The sequence below is a fragment of the Amblyomma americanum genome, chromosome 11 (assembly GCF_052857255.1).
Source record: "Amblyomma americanum isolate KBUSLIRL-KWMA chromosome 11, ASM5285725v1, whole genome shotgun sequence".
NCBI lineage: Eukaryota > Metazoa > Arthropoda > Arachnida > Ixodida > Ixodidae > Amblyomma > Amblyomma americanum.
The window spans coordinates 105,062,743-105,081,973 of NC_135507.1; the positions used below are offsets into that span (position 1 = coordinate 105,062,743).

The following is a 19,231-nucleotide window of genomic DNA, read 5'->3' on the forward strand; positions in this document are numbered from 1 at the left end:
GCTCTTGAAGACAGCTGACATCCGTTCGAATTTCAGGTGGATTAAAGGGAGACCCACATGGAGCGAACTCTCGCGGCGAATTTCGCGCGGCAAGCGCTGCGGGACGCCGCCGTGCCGCACCACAGACGGCGAAAAACAGGCAGCTGCCGCCCGACCGCTGCGCCAAGATTTCAGTGTTGCTAGAAACTGCTTGATTCTATATGCTGAGTAAAATGCTAAGAATAGCTGCATTTACAATAAAGCCGTTATTTATTCGACGACGACAAAAGGACGCATTATTCGTTGTGACTGCCTTCTGAACCAAAATCGATAACCTGTCTGAACCTCCCGCGCTTTCTGACGTCAAACAACGCATACTGGCTAAGCCTCACTGTTCTGAAAATCCGGAAGCATTTCGAAAATTTGTCTTGTTTCATCGCTACAAATTTGTGGTTCGGGTATCATCAGACAGAGAGAAAGCTTCGCGCGCCTCTCGTTTCCCTTGAACATGAGGCACAGTGTAGTGGCAACGACGAATGGGCGGTGCAGCGATAGATGGTGTTAGTGTGTAGCCTGTATCCCCGCTTCGCCGGGTGCCGCCATGTTGCGTGATGGCCTCAAGTCAGACGCGGTCGCGCCCTAGGTCTTTTCATTTCAATTAGGCTGCACCAGTTAAAGGAGTGCAGCACTTTCGCATTCGTTTTGCCAGTGCAGCGCGCCCGCTGCGCTTCCATCTGCGTTTCGCAAAGGTGCCAGACTAGTGCAGCACAAGTTCTTGAGGTCTCCTCGATTTGGCTGCACGAAATTTCTGCACCAGGTCAAGAGGTGCAGCACTCGATTTGATAGTGCAGCTAGCGCCACCTGCACTTCGGCACTGGATTTGACTTCGTGCTGGTCGACTTCTTCTGCACTGCTTGCTGAACTAGCCTCCCAGCGAGTTCTTTTCTCGTGCAAGTAGTGCTAAGGTGCTTGGCGCGTTTGGTAACAGACGGCTCCGCGGCCATGCTTGTTTTAGTGAGTGGTGTTGACACCATGGTTGAGACGGCCGCGTACCCATGATAGACGCGACATCTGCGGGGTGTCCTCACCGAACAGCTGAAATGACAGTGCGCGTACATGTGTGCGCGCGCCTGTGTATGCGCGTAACGACTTGCTGGCATGGCGCACTGCGTATGGGTTCTCATCTTTCCGTGCAGCCTCGCATGTTGCTTTACACCATTTCTTTTGTGTGCAATCATTATCATTACACGCACCACGATGGAGCATTTGTATAAGAGGCAGATGGTAAGATGTTTTATAATACGCGTTCGTGATGACTCGCTGCGACATAAGTACCTCAGCTTACGGCAGCGTCTGGGCTTGAGGTCACCGTCAGCCGTCTTCCAGTTACTCTCTGATAGTCGCCTCGCCGTCACCGTCCTCCGAAAGTGAACGCGATCGAGTTGACTTCAAATATAGTCCAAGTTCTCAGGCAACTCTTGGCTGACAACCGCAGTCACTTTTCGACAGAACGGAAACAGCCTGAAACACGCCTATGGATTGTAAAAGATTGTCTCGAGCGGAAGTCTGAATAACCTCTCGAGTTCAGAGTTTGTTGCCTCTTCAAAGTACCCGTTGAATCAGTGACGGTCGACCTGCCTGCGCCACTTTGCACAACGCAACGGAAAGGACGGGGTCAAGTTCTTCACCATTTTTGCAATTAATAAATTTCATTAGCCGCTCCACGAGATGTGCCACTTCGAGCAAATGCACAGCGTTCAACACAGCTAGCACAATCGTGCGCATATGTCAAAACACGCGACAAACACCAACACACGGCCGCAGCAGACAAACGTTTCTGCACTTTTGCACTCGATTTGGCCACTGCGCCGAGAGCACTAGTGTCAGGCTACACACGCGCCGCAAGAACTGGAGCGTCACTGGCACGGTACTTTTGTGAGCTAATGCAGAAAGTGCAGCCAAATCAAGGACACCATTGGTTGGCTTGCAGCTGGTCTCTAAAGTGGTCTCTAAACGAAACGATGACAGTTCTTCCTTGAAAGGAGGAAGTGAGGGACTGTTCATAGCGTCATAATTGCAAACCTAAGTGGTCAAGTCGAGCCTCATGGGTGGCATTTCAGCGCACATTCGTAAATCGTTTGGGTGTGTACATGCAACTGCTCTTTTTTTTTTCTATGAAACTATACTTTTTGTTGGGGCTGGTCCATGGCGACACTTCCTGAGGATTTCCTGCTTGAAAAATTCTTAACAAGGTTCGGGATTTTGGAGCCCGTTAATGTTGGCGGCTCCCAGTTGGCTTAAATTTAGTAGCGACGCCAAGGCTAGCAGAGCCAATGCCAAGCAGCAGTGGCAGCAGCCACTGCCAAGCTGCACTAGATCTGTCGCTGCACACTGCTGGCACCGCCGCAGAACTCCATGGAATTAGTGCAGCCAAATCGAAGAGACTTCCTGAGTGTTCCGTGCTGACAGCTCACATGGCCATTTCCAGCGACCGGCTCTTCGCCCGGATATGGCAAACATATCTAGCCGGGCTTGATCGGCGGTGAACAGCCGCCGGGCATGAGTGTCGTCTGAGGACAAGACATTTTGGTTGGTTTTAGTGTGAAAATATGTTTAGTGGCGAAGCTGAATCTCGAAGCTGGCAGGTGCTTTTGGAACAGAGGCTGAAATTTAGGGGAAGGGGGGGGGTCTGTGGGGCTGCGGGTTTGAGACCCCTGTTATATATAGCACGACGCGCCTGGGTGACACATTTCATGTCCAAACATAATAAAAACTATCCCATTGTGTAGGGGGTTATTTAGCGGTAGCATTTACCGTGGTTGGGCCTGATCACTTGTGCAGGGCCCAAGCGGCGCAACGCCTCATCGACCGCCTTTGGCTGCCCCGTGTGCGGAGTGACTCTCCGGCCCCACGAGCTCCAGCAGCACTGGCAGCTTGAAGTGGACAGGCTGCACGGCATCGCCAGGTATGCTCTCAGTGTTCCCGCAGTGTGTGCCCGAGTTCCAGATACGAAAATTTAGTTGCGTTAATTTTGTTTCGTTCCATTCCCACAGAAATGTGGCCAGGAGGCAACGCTCAGACTCGTCTTCTGGGCGCTGCGTCAACGGAATCAGTCGACGGCGAGAGGTAAGAGTGTCCCCGTGGATCTGTCCAGCTGTGCTGCATATGTCGCTTAGAGCGGGAGTTCCACGGCTGACAATGCCTCAGCTTTCTGCGTTGCAATAGGCTCGCAATTGTAGCCACTTCAGGAATTATGGACGACGGGCGTGAATTGGCTGCTCCAGAATGGTGGCGGCCGGCGTAATTTTGACGCTGATTTATTGACGAAGTTCGCCGCTTCTTCGCTAGAAATTCGTTCCATATGTGGGTCGGCTTTTCGAAGGGCGCGTTCTGTGATGTTCCTGCGCCTTCTTTTCTTCGTCCGTGACCCTCCTTCGTCCCCTGTGTGCGTCCTCGTAGCAGTCCGTGAGCCGGGTGCGCAGCAACCGCCAGCGGCGGCGCCGGGGCCCCTCGTCCTGCGTCAGCTGCCCCGTCTGCCACCGGGCCCTGGAGGGGTCGCCCGATGAGCTGGCCGAGCACGTGGACCGCTGCCTCGCCCGGGCTCCGGTACGTCTCCTCCTCCCCCGCCCTTCTTTGTTGCGATAGCTACATTACGGTAGCATTTCGAGCCTTCCCCGTGGCGGCGCCACCTCCCTGTGGCTGCACCGCCACGCTGTCACGTGGTTGGTCACGTGGTGCGGAGCAGCTGCCGGCGGCGCGGCGCCGTAGCTGGTCACGTGATGCGGAGCAGCTGCTGCTGCCGGCGGCGCGGCGCGCCGGCGAAACCGAGCTGCAACAGCTGTGTGCATGCGCCGTGTCAAGTGGGACAAAGATTAGGGTGCCTCAATGGGCCAGCGCCGCTTTCAGGGTGAAGGCACCGTTCTCAGCGGAGGCATGTTGGGTCCCACTCTCCCATTCAGATGCATTGAGCGCAATGTGGCGGCGCGTCGTTTCGAAGAGAAAACTGCAGCTGACGCGTGGAATTCAGGAAATGTGGTGTTCTACTCAGATAGAGTGGTACCAGAGATTGTTTGAACAGTGAATCAGAGGTAGTTACTCTAAAGTATCCCATCTTTCGCAGCTAATATGCTGAGAAAGTCGGCGCTTTATAAACAGTCGGTGCACTCATGCGTGTTGATTCTCTTCTGTAGCGTTCATTTTGCGCTGCGTTCCTTCATAATAGCATTCTTACAACTTGCGCAGCATATTCTACTGCAGTCTCTTGACCCAAATACTCTACATTTCAATTACTTTTCCAACAATCAGGATTACTTATTTAGAGCCATGAAGTCAATGCAGAAAGGTGCATTTTATGGCTGCTAATTTAAATAATTATGAGCATGCAAAGATAAGTTGTGCATTATACCTCCGTCCCAGCAGAAATTGTTCGGGAAAACAAGCGTTTCGCATGCCTTACCTCTCATACTTTGGGATTAACTGTTGGTCAAGCAGTCTGGCTTGGCATGCGATTGGCAGTTTTTTCGGCGCTGTCGAGCAAAGCCAAATAACCAGCATACTTTAATAGTGTAGGCAGAACAGCCGGGAACACAAGAGTCCCTCATAACTTGGTCTCTTACTGCTGCATCACACACACTACGAGCTCACTTGAAGCAAAGGGACGTGGCCCGTTTTTGACTAGGTTTTGCAAATTCTGTGTGTTTCCTGCAGCTTTTCTTCCAATTAGAGGCGCCTTGTTGTCGTTACGTGTTGCGGCCTTTCTTCTCCCGATCACAGCCACCTCGGTACACATCGCACTTTCTGCACCACGCTGTCAGAAGTCGCATGTTTTGTCCACCAGACCACAAGCGCTTGCACTAGGCCAATGTCAAAAAAACCGAGAACGTAGGCCAAGAAAGCTGGAAGAAAACTGTATCCTATAGATTACTTTTTTTTGCCTCTTCCGATGACAGCAGCAGCAGCGATGAAAGCTTGGCAGTCGTGTTCACTAGCCCGAGTCTGCCTGCATGCTTTACCTCAAACGTGGTTTTACAACTAGCCCAGCCTCATTCCTTAGAGATCTATTGCCTTGCCCGACGACTATCGAGTGAGACAGCAAGCAACGCCTCTTAGCAGCTGGAGCAGACGGTTCCGCAGAAGCGAGTAAGGGGTTCGATCCCAACCGCGGTCCAAAGGCACCCGTGTGCTGTGCGATGTCGGCGAGGTTAAATATATCCAGGTGGTTGAAATTATTCCGGAGCCCTTCACTAGGGTACATATTTCTCTGTTCTTTTACTCCCATCTTCCTCCCTTCCCATATGGTGGGGTTCAGGTGTCCACCAAGACATGCGAGACAATTACTGCTTGATTTCCTTTCCTCAAAAACCAATTTTCAATTTTTTCCTGTGTTGCTCTGGCTCCTCTTTTTTAGTTTACCCTGGCAGAGACAATGGGATTAAAAATAAGTAGTTATCAGGGGCTGATTTTGTGAAGCCTCTTTGTGGATCAGTCGCTTTTGATGATTTTTCGTGTTTTAAAAGGAAAAATAAATTGTTAAGTTAAATTTGTCCTCGAATAAAGCGACTTAGTCACTACGAATTCGGAAGACATCGCATCGCATCATCAGTCGGCGTGTAGTCAACGCCATTCAAAAGGAAACGCAAACAACTGAATTATTTTGTTGTGACACAAGCCACTAAGAGAAGCAGTTCAGAAAATATGGCCATTTGGTTTTCAGACGTGTCCTCAGCTTTCTACTCCAGAGCAGTGAGGTGACAGATTACTTGGAAGAGAAATTTGACATTATTACGTGGAATTTTTCATATACGGTGCAGCAACAAGACAAAGGCATTTCAGAGAATGTTGGAAGAGTTGATATTGACTACGCAAAAAATTATTATATTTGGCAGGACATGCATGCTCCGCACTGCTTGTATACAAGAGAAACTGTGGGCCTTGTGAATAGTCTTTACGTTCAAAACAACAAAAACAGCATAATTATATGGAATTCGGTGACCCTAATATAGTCCATATTATCGCTATAAAGAAACACAAATAACTGCTGTTCTTTAAAAGTGCAGCCGTTGAGTGGGAAACACAGCAGTCCGTCATAGATTTTCGAATATTGTGTAGTCAGAGTGAGTGCATCATGCATGAAATACACTCAAAACTGCAAAAAAACTACTGCCACGAATGAAACAAGTATGTACTGTCTATTTCCAGATGAGTAGCATTATTACAGTCGCCACGTGACTGCACAGAAACCGTGCCAGACGCATAGAGCACTGCACGCAACTGACTCGTGGGACCCAACATGCCCCTGCGAGGGGGAACGGCGGTGCGGGGTAGTACAAAGGGTGTCCCCACCCTTCAAGCGGAGGCGAGCGGGCATCCAGGCACCCTAACGAAGATGGAGAAGGAACGCCCAGAGAAACAGAGCGGTGAAAGACTGACTTTGCAGTTCAACTGAGCAAGTTCCACTCGGCCAGCTGTAGCTGTCGCGTCACACCAGGTTTAACCAGAGCTAAACCACCGCCAGTTTTTTTCACGAAGGCATAGCCGGCTAGGTTGAATTTTTTCAGAGGATCAAGCTGCACCTTAAATTACGAAATCATGACCGTGTTGTAATCTGAAAAAAATTGAACAGCGAAAGGTGGCTTGTGCCCGGTCTTTATTTGTCAGGCTTGCTTTTCGAAGGCCACAGAAGTTGCTTGAACATACTAATACGGAAAAAGTGAAACTCAAACGATACAACTGATGCACAATCAGCACAGGGAGGTTTAAGTTATTACGGCGGCAGCTGAGTGTACAACTCTGCCTGGCACTCCTCTGTGGCAGTTTTTTTCTTTCATTTTTCTTCTGTTCATCCTGCATATGTCTTAAGGAGAGGTAGAAATGCGGTCATAATGTAGGACTGCTTGTGTCATATTGTTTTTTAGTGCAGGAATGTAGTACATATTTTCATCCACTTTTGTGTCTGCACTGGAGAGCTCACCTAGGTGATAATTCAGGTCCATGCTCACCTGGATAACAGTGCAGACCTCGCATGTTTTTAAAATGCCTCCTGCATATACTTGGCCATGTATAGCGTATAGTGCACTGCATACACAGCTGTGTAAGTAGGAGCACAGGTTTTCCATGTCATACAGGTGTGCTTGGAAGAAAGGGATACAGTAGTAATAGACAAAGATGGGCAAAATAGCCTCGATGAAGAAGGTAATGTGTGTGGGAGTTAATGCCAGCGGGCTGACTAAAGGCCAAAAGCTGCCAACTGAGGCATCAATGGGTGATTTAGCAATTGCATTACTGCTTCTGTGGCACCCTGTGTTTCACTTCTGCAGGAGCATTTTTTATTTAGTGCGCTCGCACTTATGGTGACCATTCTCCACATTTAGCCATTGTGTGTTTGTCTGTCTGTCTTTCTGTCTGTACTTTTGTCATAACACACACGCACGCGCGCGCGCACGCACACACACGCACGCACGCACGCGCGGCAGCTAAATTAATTGTGAGAGGCTGCTCAGGAAGAGCAACCTGGGTCACAACCCAACCCAAGTCCCACGGATGGCAGCACCTGCCATAGAAGGGCAGAGGCGCGTCGTTTGACCGTTGCATTACTGCACTGAAACAGAAGAATCCAGGAGATCTATGAATGTAGAGAATGTCCAGTTCCGCATATATGGATATTAGCCCATTATTGCTATCCGAACAGCTGTCATCCGTGAACACTGGATATGAACACTGGAACCGGAGTGGTAATGGTTCTGTTAGCGCACCTAATTCGCATTTGGCCTAACCGCGCAAATCGACCGTAATTGGCATTATGCCTAACCACGCAAATTGACCATAATTTTTTTTTGCCATATTCTGTCTGATGACATGTGTGTCACGGCCTCCAGAATGATGACTCCATGGATGAGGAGGTGGACGTGGATGTTACTGGGAGCGGCGAAGGTGGCGCCGAGACATTCGACGAGTACGAGTGGGCCGGCCAAAGCCGGCTTCGTGCCACTGCGCTGCTCGAGGGCGGTTACCGGGCCGCCGGCTGGTTCATTGGGGGCAGCAGCAGCATCGCCTGCCGCTCGTCCAACAATGCCAATGATGATGATGCCGACCTGGACGTGGATGGGGACGATGCGGATACATTTGGAAGGCCCCAGTATCCTTTGCCAGTTGTGGAGCTCCTTGACAGATCCTGCTCAGAGCCATGTTTCACCACGATTGTTTTCCAGATTTATTCTCGTGCCTTGATAATATTGCAGTTTTACTATACTGTAGGTCTCACTGACAGGCTAGGACGTCATCTGCGCTGGTGGAGCCTCATGCACACCTTTAGCCTCGGGGGCCATCTACACATGTGCATTGATTTTGGCAGCCTAGGTAAGGAATAAAACTGTTTATTATTGGCTGCCATTTGTTCTGTGGGGATGTTAACATCGACAAACTCTAGCCTGGGAAAAATTCCTCATGGACTTTCCACCAAGGTGGAGGTGATTGCGTCACCAGGAGGCAACTAGGTGGCTGGCGGCGACTGCAGCGGGGACAGCAGTGGCGTCAGCAGAGTCTACTTAGGGTTCGCTGGCTGGAGTAGGATGCTGGTGGTGTGAACTGAGAGGCCGTGGCAGCCTCAAGTGGCAGAGATCTGCGGGGGAGGATGAGGTCACTTATTCTCACCTGCTGATAGACTGGTTGAAGTTCTGTTCCCACGTAGGCTCCTCCAAATGAAAGACTTGCCGCAGCGGTGAAATCTCCAACACAACAGCGTTCGATGACTCGGTCTTTCGCCCTTGCCATCAGCTGAGTTGCGAGAATGTATCAGCATGCCTTCTGCCACAACTGACCACCTGATTGGATGCATTTTACACAACTTTATTCTCCAGTCAAGGATCTGGGGAGTGCGAACAGTATTTGAGGGGCTGATGGTGTTTTTCTCCAGTGCTCTTGTCTTGAGTGTAAAAACGTAAAATAAATCTACTCTACAGTTTCCTCTGTAACCATCCAGCTCTCTCAAGTCGCACATGATCTTATCGAGCCAGACTTGCAGGCCTGAATCAGTCAGACAGCCCAAGGGGTCCTCATCTCTTACAGGGGTGGTAACTGGTAAGGAGCACCATTATCATCATCATCAGCCTGACTACACCGACTACAACATTAAAGACCTGTGTTGTCTCACGAATGGGCGAAAGAATGAATAGAGACAATTGTTACCAATTATGACCCTTCATCCCTGTTTTCAGATTTAATTAAAAAGTGGATAGAGCTGACCAGTGGTCCATGTTTTTGGTAGCGTACTTACAAACACTAGCGAGTGCAGTGAGCAACTGCAGCGCTACTAGCGGTAGCAACAATGCCATGCCTAACTTTGCATTTTCAGCCCGTCGGAAGTCAGTAAACATGCGTGCATCATGACAAAGTGGGATACCGTTCAGGTGTGGCGCCAAGGCCGCTAATGTGATGCCCAAGAATCTTTCCGTATGCTTTAGTTTCCACAGTGTAATTGTAAAATTATATCATTTAGTTCATTATGCCCTTTCCCACTATGTTAGAATGGGCACTGAAAAGCTAGTTTTCATAAAAACATATGTCAAGGGCAGTGAGTGATGCTATGTTACCACATGTTTTCGCCATGGTGCACACCTCTCCACTCCATTAAGCAGGACTGTCTTGCTTGCAAATTCATTTCTTGTTTGAGTACTTGGCCGTTCTTGACACAACGGGTATATTGTATCTATTAAACAGAACGCTCGTCTCTTCCTGTGAGGACTGCTGCCATGTATGCCATATTGCTAGCTGCATTACCTTTGACTCTAGCGGTTTGTCCAAGGTTCTCGGAGGCAGACCTCATTCCACTGGACAGCGGCGAGCCCTGCGAGGAGCGCGAGAGGCTACTGCGGCAGGCGGTGCTCTTGTGAGTCTTCGCTCTTTTTTTATGAGAGTCTTGCTCTTGCAGTGTCATGCATTGGTTCTGCAGCATGTTGCACAGCACAGAGTGCAAGACAGCACCTAGCTCTAGCTTTCGTGCTCATTCTCTGGATGAGCGGGGTCATCTTCCAGCATGCAGTGGTGATACGTCGATGATACTGAGCCCTTGAGCCCGTTAATTGCAGGGACGACGGTGGCACCGGGGGCAACATTTTTTTTTCCTTGATGTTTGTAGCTCTAAATTTCAGTGGAGTCTTTTAAACTCTTATATCTGCGTTTACTGATCTGTCCTGGTGCTTTTCAGTCATGACTCTTTAGTCTGTGACCAGTGCGATCGGTATTGCAAATACAGATGCGAGCAATGTAAAAGGGAATTTTACGTAGTGCAATTAAATTTTACTTTTGCATTATGCTTTCTAAGCCATTAAGCAGGATGCAGAGGGAAAAGTTAAAATTTAACCACTGATTCAGTTTCAATAAAATTTTCTGATATAGTTTCTGGTTGGTGCATAATAGGCATAAGCATAGGTTATCGATGTTATCCACTTGTTTAGTGTATGTATTAATATGTGAAAACCAGCCACCATTGTTAAATATGTTGTACAGGGTGTTCTACTTAACATGAGCCAGCGTTAAATTTATTGCTGAAACCTGGAGGAGATGTGTTTTTTTAACTTCGTACTAGTATAAACGGTTACTTCAATTTACACAAAGATCTAATTTGCCTGAGGTGCACGAAAGATTTCGAACCATCTTAACGGTAGCCTTCTGTGGAAAAAAGAAAAATTCTACCTGTCAACAAACTGTGTCAAAATACAAAATTTCCACATTGGGAGCACATGTTTAGAACCTTTCGCTCTTGGCAATTCGATCCTCTGTTTGCTGGTAATGAATACCTCGGTTCTTGCATTGGATGTGTTCACGCTCAGGATGTCGGAACCTGGATGCGGCTGTGATGTCCAACACGACAGGTAACTCGGGATCGAGTGGCACCCCGTACAATCAGCGCAATGTAGTGCCGGTGCACGCTCTGTTTCGCTTGCGTGTTTATCAGCTGTTGCGCTTGTAATCATGGGGTCTTCTTCGTAAATGACATTTTCCGGGTGAAACAGTGCACAGTCAAAGCTGCAGGGCCATCAAGACACTTCCAAGGAGGAGGATACACGGTGGTGCTAAAGAAGGCTTGATTGGTACCGTGTTCAAGTTTGCGCTAGCCTGATCTCGAATTTCGTTTTTCCAGCCGCTGAAGCTTCGCTGCTTCTAAAGTTTCATGTCAGCGCTGTTAAAAGAGGAGAGCAGGTGCATCAGAAAGAGCGAAGAACGACTCTCAGACGAGGGTCGTACGCCACGCTAGCTGTATTCTGCACCGTGCACTTTGAAAGCATTGCTCGCAGCTCATTTTGCAGGACTGGGAAGAAGCATGGACTGGTCATGGACCGTTGAATAATCATTAATTCTCGCTTTCTGGAGCACACATAAAAAGAGGCTTCCAGCTGCAGAAAATGGCGTGGCAGCGCGCCGCCGCATATCCCTCGACACGAAAACAAATGTGATCAACAAGTGGCAAATACTTATAAGCGAGGAGGTCTTTGAGGGCAGCGATGCTGATCCTTCTGTTCAAATCACGGAAGTGTTCATTTTGACACTGCTGTACTAATTTTAACATGCATGCGTAAATACTTAATGCGGATTTGCGTTCTCAAATGCATCAAGTCTCGTGGTACCTTGGAATGCCCGCTTAGCAGCGGACACCAACGACACGTTTTTTTTTCGACATATTTCGTTTCAGGGAGGAAACACACGCATTTTGATCCAACATTAGGTGCTGCTCTCTAAACAAATTGGCAGTGGCTTAAGTTGGCTAACCCTGGGGTTCAGTGAAAAGCAAGGACACTTGCTAAGCGTTTGAGGCTTGTCCATGGCTGCTCCGCTACACGCTCGCGACAGCTGTTCTATATATACCCACACGACCACATGGATATGACGTGGTATCACATAGTCTTACGACACCCCCATCGGATGTCATCACGTGGTTTCACATCATCCTATCGGATATTCTTAAGGTCAAAGGTCAGCCCAAAGGTCGCCCAATGTCAAAGGTCAACTAAGGGCCATTGGTTAAGGTCAGGGGAAGGTCAGGGGTCAAGGGCATGACACCATAACTGTGCCACCTATGGTCGTACATGTCTATCGTGGTCGGGCTAACGTGGGGAAGGCCGTTCAAGGTCATTCTCCGGCCTACGCGACGACTGCTTTACTTAGCATAGTGAAGCTTTTTGCTTCAAAAAGCGACATTTCATACTTGATGAAGCGTTATTTTTGCGGTAACATTTCTGTGCCAAAATCACTGCGTAGCTTGTCGGCCGTGGCGGCCATGTTGGCGGCGGCAGGCGCAAGTGATAGTATTACCACTTGTACATAAGGTCCATGCATGAGGCTTTTTTTTTTCCTCCGTGGGTCCATGCATCATAAAATGGCGGTTTGAGGTGGGAAAATTCCGGTATTTATGGATTGCCGCGCCACTCGCAATGAATAGTGTAAACTGTGTTCAAGTAGCAAACTTAGAGATTGCTAATTATTCAGACCTAGGTCGACATGCTGGAGCACCTTAGTCCCCTAAGGTGCTCCCACCCGCACCCTGGCGTTGCATCGTCAGAACGTTCAAGAAGGCATGCACGCAGCAGAACTTAGTTCACGACGTGTGCTTATTGCCTTCGCCTTGTAATAAGCACACTCTTTACCGCGACGGAGCACAATGAATTAAGAAAGCTTTTGACATCGTGGCCAGACGCTTGCAAAAGGTTTGGCGGTTTAACGTCCCGAAGCGACTCGGGCTTTGAGGGACGTCGTAGTGAAGGGCTCCGAAAATTTCGACCACGTGGGGTTCTTTAACGTGTGGGGCGTCGTTGGTACACCTCTCTATTCTTACATCGTGAAATAAACACATCGCGAAAACCAGCACTGTTACGTCTGGTGCAGACAGCGTAGGTTTGTAGGCCGCTCGGTCAACTCAGTGTAGACGACAACAAAACAATTTGGGGGAAACTGCCGCTTCCCGGGTTTCTTTTTTCATGCCTCACCATAATTTATGTCCCTATATGTTGCACATGGTGAAGCTCGAAGTCGCTGTCGACACTTTTAATAGTCACATGTGGCCAATATTATGTGTTTCTCGGCACAGCTACCACCTACTAGGCCTGGTCTCTCACTCCGCTTTCGCGGGTGGCCATCTTGCTGAGGAGGCGCGGCCTGGCACCGCTGCGCTGTCACTTCACGGGACAGCAGCCAATAGCATGATGCGACCACCCGCTCGTGCGGAAAAAAGTTGAAGTTGAACCAACTTGTGCGCACAGGCGGATGCGTTCATGCGCTCCATTGTTCGGCCGTTGCGCAGCCCTTGCGCACTGTCACAACGACACGTGCGCATGCGGAAAAAAAGTGATCGTACAGTGCCCTTAAAGGGTGCTCCTAGCATTCTGCGGTGTTGTGCTCCATAAAGTGCAATTTGTGATGGAGTGGCCGGATTACGACGGTACCGGCGGCACTGTGAAACCTGTGTGAAGGATTTCCTTTGCCTTCTTTGCATTCGCTGCATTTCTAAATTTTTTTGCTTGAATGTAGATCCTTGTTTGCACCTTCCACAACGCTCAGCTATAGGTTTCTGTGGACACACATCTGTTCACATTTGTCGTATGGCCGTGACAGGGCCATATTTGTGTATATTGCCAAAATCATGTGAACAAGGTTTATTTTGATTTTTCAAAATTTGCTATGCGCTATTGCACTGTGGTTGGCCCTGCAATGCTGAAGTTGAGCCGTTTCTGAAAGTCCTACAGTGCCGTTGCAGCCATTGACCTGTCGAGGTTGAGATCACATTTAATTTCAATCCGTTTTCTTACTGCTTGGATTGTATTTGCAGATTCCGTGCTTTGCACCTGTGCCAAGTTCTCCTCGTGCCCAACATGCTTTAACTCGAGTGTTTTTTTTTCTTCTTGTCGTGTGCTCTGTTTAAAAAAACATTAAATTAGTGTTGCAATTAAACATCTGTTAGATTATAACAAAAAAGGTTATACAGACAGCGAGCAGCTTAATTAATTTGTGCAGTGAACAAAGTGTGCCAGGAAATGAGCTGCTGAGCCTTTCAGTGCCAATGATTTGGACACCAGAAAGAGAAGTGCTTTGTCAGTCAGAAAGTGCTAGCGGAGAGAGTCCGCATGCCTGGCAGTTCAGTGTTTAGCAAAAACTGCATGCTATGCTGCAGGTGGTATAAGGGCAATTCCACGGTGCAACAGCCATATGATTCAGTCTGTATTTGTCGCCAAGCGCTTCTAACAGTCCTTGCGCTATGTTATAGTAGCCGGTTACCACAGTCCAGACGTTTGCATTGCAGTCCATATTACACGACAAAAATATGCGGGTCCCAATTGGCTCTGTGCGTTTAAACCCTGTCATTTGTCCAAACAACAAGTTTTCATGTTAAGACATGCATGCTTTGACAAAGTTTGATCCCCAGAAAAACTGTCCATAGTCGTCATAAGTCCTGTCTACATGAACCCAATAGAGTCGAGTAGAGTTTACTTGTCGGGTAAAAAAACCAGTTGCCGGGTTCATCTAAACGGTGTTGGGTCGAGTAAATTAAGCGGCAGAGCGAGTCGAGTTAACTCGCCTGCAGTGGGTAGGTTAACTCGCCTGACCCGCCTTTCCAAAAACCATGCGAGTTGACTGTGTCATCACTCAGCGTGGCGCACGAAGAGGGGGAGACCGGTCTTTGTCGTTGCGAAGTGGCTAGTGGGCTGTTCGGCTTTTCATTGTTCGGGCTAGGTATGGAGGGGTGAAGGGAGGAAGTTGGGGCGACAGTGCGGGGTCTGTCTAACTTGTTCAGCAGAAAATTCTAAGAAAGTTTAGTATGAGCAGAGTCCCTGCATGAGGTAGCCCACTCCTACCATCAAGCACTGCTGCGATACTTACGTGCTTGAACAGAGTTCTGGTAGACACCAATCGGGGCGAGTGAGAGGCGAGTCACCTAGCCCGACGCTGACTCTACCCGGTCCTGTCGGGTTCATGTAAACAGGGCTATATTACAGGGTGGATATTAATGAGGCATGGCTGCATACAGCAGAAAGTGGTAAATTTTTTAGTTCCGAAAATGTCACAAGCACCAAATCATTGCGCCATTTCTATGACTAGCATGGGTTTATAATTGTGAGAAACACTAAGTACTCTCATACTGCTAAATTGTTGTGGCCCATTAAATTGTTCCTTCCAAATCGGTACGCTTTTTGAAAAGCATACCTGTGATAGCAACTTTTGTTCTTCGTGACATACACTTGCATCTTAGTCTCTTTGAGAAAACATGCGATGAAATCCTTTATAAAATAATGTCTTGCATCGTACTGTTCTGAGTGGGATTTAAGTGATCCTAGCCAGTTAACAGTAGTTGCCCCTTGCTAACTCTTGCTCATCCTGCCTTTCTTTTTTTGGAATCTCGGGCAACCCGAAAGGTATTGTACTTTGCCCTTCCCTTTTTCTTACATTCATTAATGACCTTCCTTTCACTTAATGGGAATAATGCGCTACACACGAGGACAAAAACCGGCAACTGAAACGATGGACACAGGACAAGCACCCCATTGTGCAAATCACAAATGTTCACCTTACTTTAAACGGACTACAATTTTAGCTCGTGCAAGAGACAAGAAAAAAATTACAAGAAGCCTTTGAGAAATGGGAGGCCAGTGAAGACGAGTGGGCAAACACACCCTTGGTGTTATTATCAAGTGAGGAGTTAAAACTAATCAACAAACGAAGGAGGGTGTGTTACAGCCGGTGGCAATGAATTTATTGTTTTGAGCATGTGCATGAAATTTATTTATGTGCCCTCGTACCATAATAAATTTTAGTTGTTGGTGCACGCTTGTCCTGTGTCTGTCATTTCAGTTGTCGGTTTTTGTCCGTGTGTAGCGCGTTATTCCCATCAAATGTGCAACCAAATAGCCCACATTGCTACCTTACTTCCTTTCACTGTTTCATTTAACCAGTCTTCATTGATCGCTATATGATCTGCCATCCCACTATCAATATCAACATTCCAACACTCCAGAACAACCTTCTCTGTGCTCGGGAATGTTCTATTTGGCAATGTTAATAGGACTGCATTAATAGTTTTTACTGTTAGCCATACCCGTCTCCATTACGAGCTGATATGTGTCAGTATTTCCTTTGTGCTTTTATCCTACCCTGTTTCAAGCGAAGTAACACAGAGACTTCCATTATGCGATGTGGTTAAAATGCTAGGTGCGTGTGTTTACGCATGTGACTGTTATGTATGTGTGTCATTTTATTCTTATCCTCATCTGAAATGGCCAGCCAGGTATGTTATGGGGCCAGCATTTACAGTGTTTATAAAAGGGTGCCTCCCTCTCCTCTATAATAAAGCTAAATTCACATACAGTTCTGTCGTCATGAATGGAGTCATATTACAGCTGCTGTGAATTTTGTGTGTGAATGTGATTTTCTTACATTGACGGCAGTGAAATGCATGGAAAGGCACAAACCTGTACTCAATATTAATTTATTTATAGAGTTTCTGTTTTCCTTACATTAGTAACATGAGTTTTCATATAAGGCCCTGAATAGGATTATCATTTTGGTGCATTATTTTGAAAAAGGAGGCCACAAAACAAGAAATTTGTTTGGCTAATGCATGCAGCCCTTCCAGACTGTTTAAATTCTCATACACTCCCTGTACGAAGCCGAAAAGTAGGCATAGCCTAGGCAAAGATCTTCAAGCAGTTAGGTTAACAACTAAATCATTTTAACATAAGGTATGCCTAAAGGGAACTTTGTCAGCTTGAAAACCAAACTGGCAATGAAACAAGCTTTACTTTGCAGAAGATGTTGCTAATAACAACAGCTAGCACATTCCAAAATTTTATACATGACAAGTAGTGCAGACAATGCTCATTTTTTTCTGCTGTTTTGGGAACCAGAATTATTGTTACGATCCCTCATTTTTTTCTGGTCTGAAAAAAAGTCTTAAATATTACTGTAAAGCTGTATGAGAGGATATATGCATGTATGCCCTACACATACTTATATGCTTATTTTTTATTTCATTGTATTTTGCAACAACACAGCTTTCACCTTGTAAATATATTTCTACAAATTCTGCTTGAGATAACCATTATGTATGGTCAGTGCATCTTGTTTTCCTAAATATTTGAAGTATTCTTTCCCAATCATGTACAAGTGCAAAAAACAGGGACAAAGAAGAATTGGACGACACGAGCACTTACTTCCAACTAAAGATTTATTGACAAACAAGCACATTAAATACACCTTGCTGCATGATGTCAAATCGACAGCACTGCCGACATCAAGTGGCCGCACTCAAAAACATTGTTTCCTTTTTAGCCAGTGAGACAGATGGTGCGCTGACCCGCTTTTCTAATCAAATCTGCCTCTATTATCTCTAACATCCTGACATCTATGCTTGGCCGCTATCTTGCATGCGCTGAAGAAAGGTTTATATTCTCTTCAGCGCAGTCATGACAATGTTCAGAAAGATTACCATCTCTATAATTGCCTACCTTCCCTCTGTGCTCCAGCAGTCTTTCATTCAGACATCGGTCAGTTTGACCAATGTATCTAGAGCCGCACGATAGAGGAATTTCATATACTACTTCAGAAGCACATTCTACAAAAGGATCTCGGTTCTTGATACCGCATGGCTCTTTTGGCTTTTGGAAAGGATTGGTCATTTTTACAAGGTTTTCCAGCTTCTCGGGCGCAGAGAGCACTACTCTGGCGTCACTGCGTTTTGCAATCTTCTTTAGGCAATGCAAGGTGTTGTGCAAGTGTGGAATGACTACTATCCTATTTCCATTTGCTTCGCTCTAGTTCTTGTCCTTTTTCTTTTGCCGTTTTCAACATACCTTCAGATACAGATACAATAAGGCTGAACATTGTCATGACTGCACTGAAAAGAATAAGAAGCGGTGTAAACCTTTCTTCAGCGCATGCAAGATAGTGGCCAAGCATAGATGTCAAGATGTTAGAGAGATAATAGAGGCAGATTTGATTAGAAAAGGTTCATCCTGCGTCAGCGCACCATCTGTCTCACTGACTCAAAAGGAAACAATGTTTTTGTGTGCGGCCACTTGATGTCGGCAGTGGTGTTGGTTCGACGTCATGCAGCAAGGTGTATTTAATGTGCTTTTTTGTCAATAAATCTTTAGTTGGAAGTAAGCGCTCGTGTTGTCCACTCCTTCTTTGTCCCTGTTTTCTGCGCTTGTACATGACTGCAATGCACCAGCTCGCACAAAGGTCTGTGCTCTTGTTATTCTTTCCCAACCTCAACCAGGAGCCGTCCAGATGTAAGCCAGTTTACCAACTCCCACATCATGTTATGTTTACACTGAAGGTAGAAGGCATGTATGGCCTTTTACTAAGTACTAGGCAACCACTTTGTTTTCATTAATACATAGGCACTTTCTGAATTTTTCGGAGTTGTACAGACAACACGCCAGCTTGTTTCTGCATGTGTCACCATTGACTGGCTCTGAACACAACTCTCCAGGCTTGTTTGCACTGCTGCATTCTAGCTTGTGCAATTCTGATCCGTTATGAGCTAAAGAATGACTGCTAAAATAAAATTGGTCGTCCACTGTCACTGCAAAAAATAAAGCCTTGCATTCAAGTGCAGTGATAAGTGGTTTGGCCATTTTAATTGTCACCACAGTGTGCTATTTCAATTTTGGCTTTTTCAATGGATTGAATAACATTACAGAGAGAAAGCAGTACTGTTGCACGGTCACTCTTCTCTGAAATGCAAAACTGCTGAACAACTGATTTTACATATTCCAAATTACTGAGAATGTCATAATTTTCTCGTGTATTTGAGTTCATATTCGACAGCAGAGTGCTAAAATATGGAATTTTTAATACATGCACAATTCAGACACACTTCTGATATTGATGAATAGATAAGTGTCTTTTGCAATAACAGTTAAGTGGGGAGACAGCAACGAGGCCTGTTTACTTGACAGTAACAACCAACGTTTATAGATGATAACTAATCTGTGGATGGAATAATGAAAAAGATACAAAATAAAGGCTGTTAATATATATGTAAAAAGACTGCACTGCACTATTTTGAATAACTGATGATTTAAGCTGTACCTGATCTCAGCTATGTGAATTTACTTGTTATAATTACAAATGATCGAATGTGACTGTACTGCTAACCTACCCGTGGTACAGCAGTGGAACGGGGAGTCCACCTCTTTGGACTCGTCTACTATCTGTACTGCTAACCTATAGCTTGTTCTAGTCCCGTGTCCTTGGCTCCGAGAAT

The 19,231-nt window shown here is 46.7% G+C and overlaps 1 protein-coding gene across 3 annotated transcripts in view; it reads left to right on the forward strand.

Annotated features, from left to right (window-relative positions):
* The window catches only part of LOC144110212 (E3 ubiquitin-protein ligase Rnf220-like), a 92,314-nt gene that overhangs the window by 29,209 nt on the left and 43,874 nt on the right, over nt 1–19,231 (forward strand). For 2 of the 3 annotated variants that reach the window (XM_077643047.1, XM_077643048.1), the window contains exons 3-7: nt 2,821–2,944; nt 3,033–3,105; nt 3,439–3,585; nt 7,854–8,113; nt 9,779–9,862. In XM_077643047.1, coding sequence (XP_077499173.1) covers nt 2,821–2,944; nt 3,033–3,105; nt 3,439–3,585; nt 7,854–8,113; nt 9,779–9,862 — 688 coding nt within the window. Of the gene's footprint in view, nt 1–2,820; nt 2,945–3,032; nt 3,106–3,438; nt 3,586–7,853; nt 8,114–9,778; nt 9,863–13,057; nt 17,112–19,231 lie in introns of those variants that run through there. The other variant, XM_077643049.1, reaches the window with a different exon arrangement.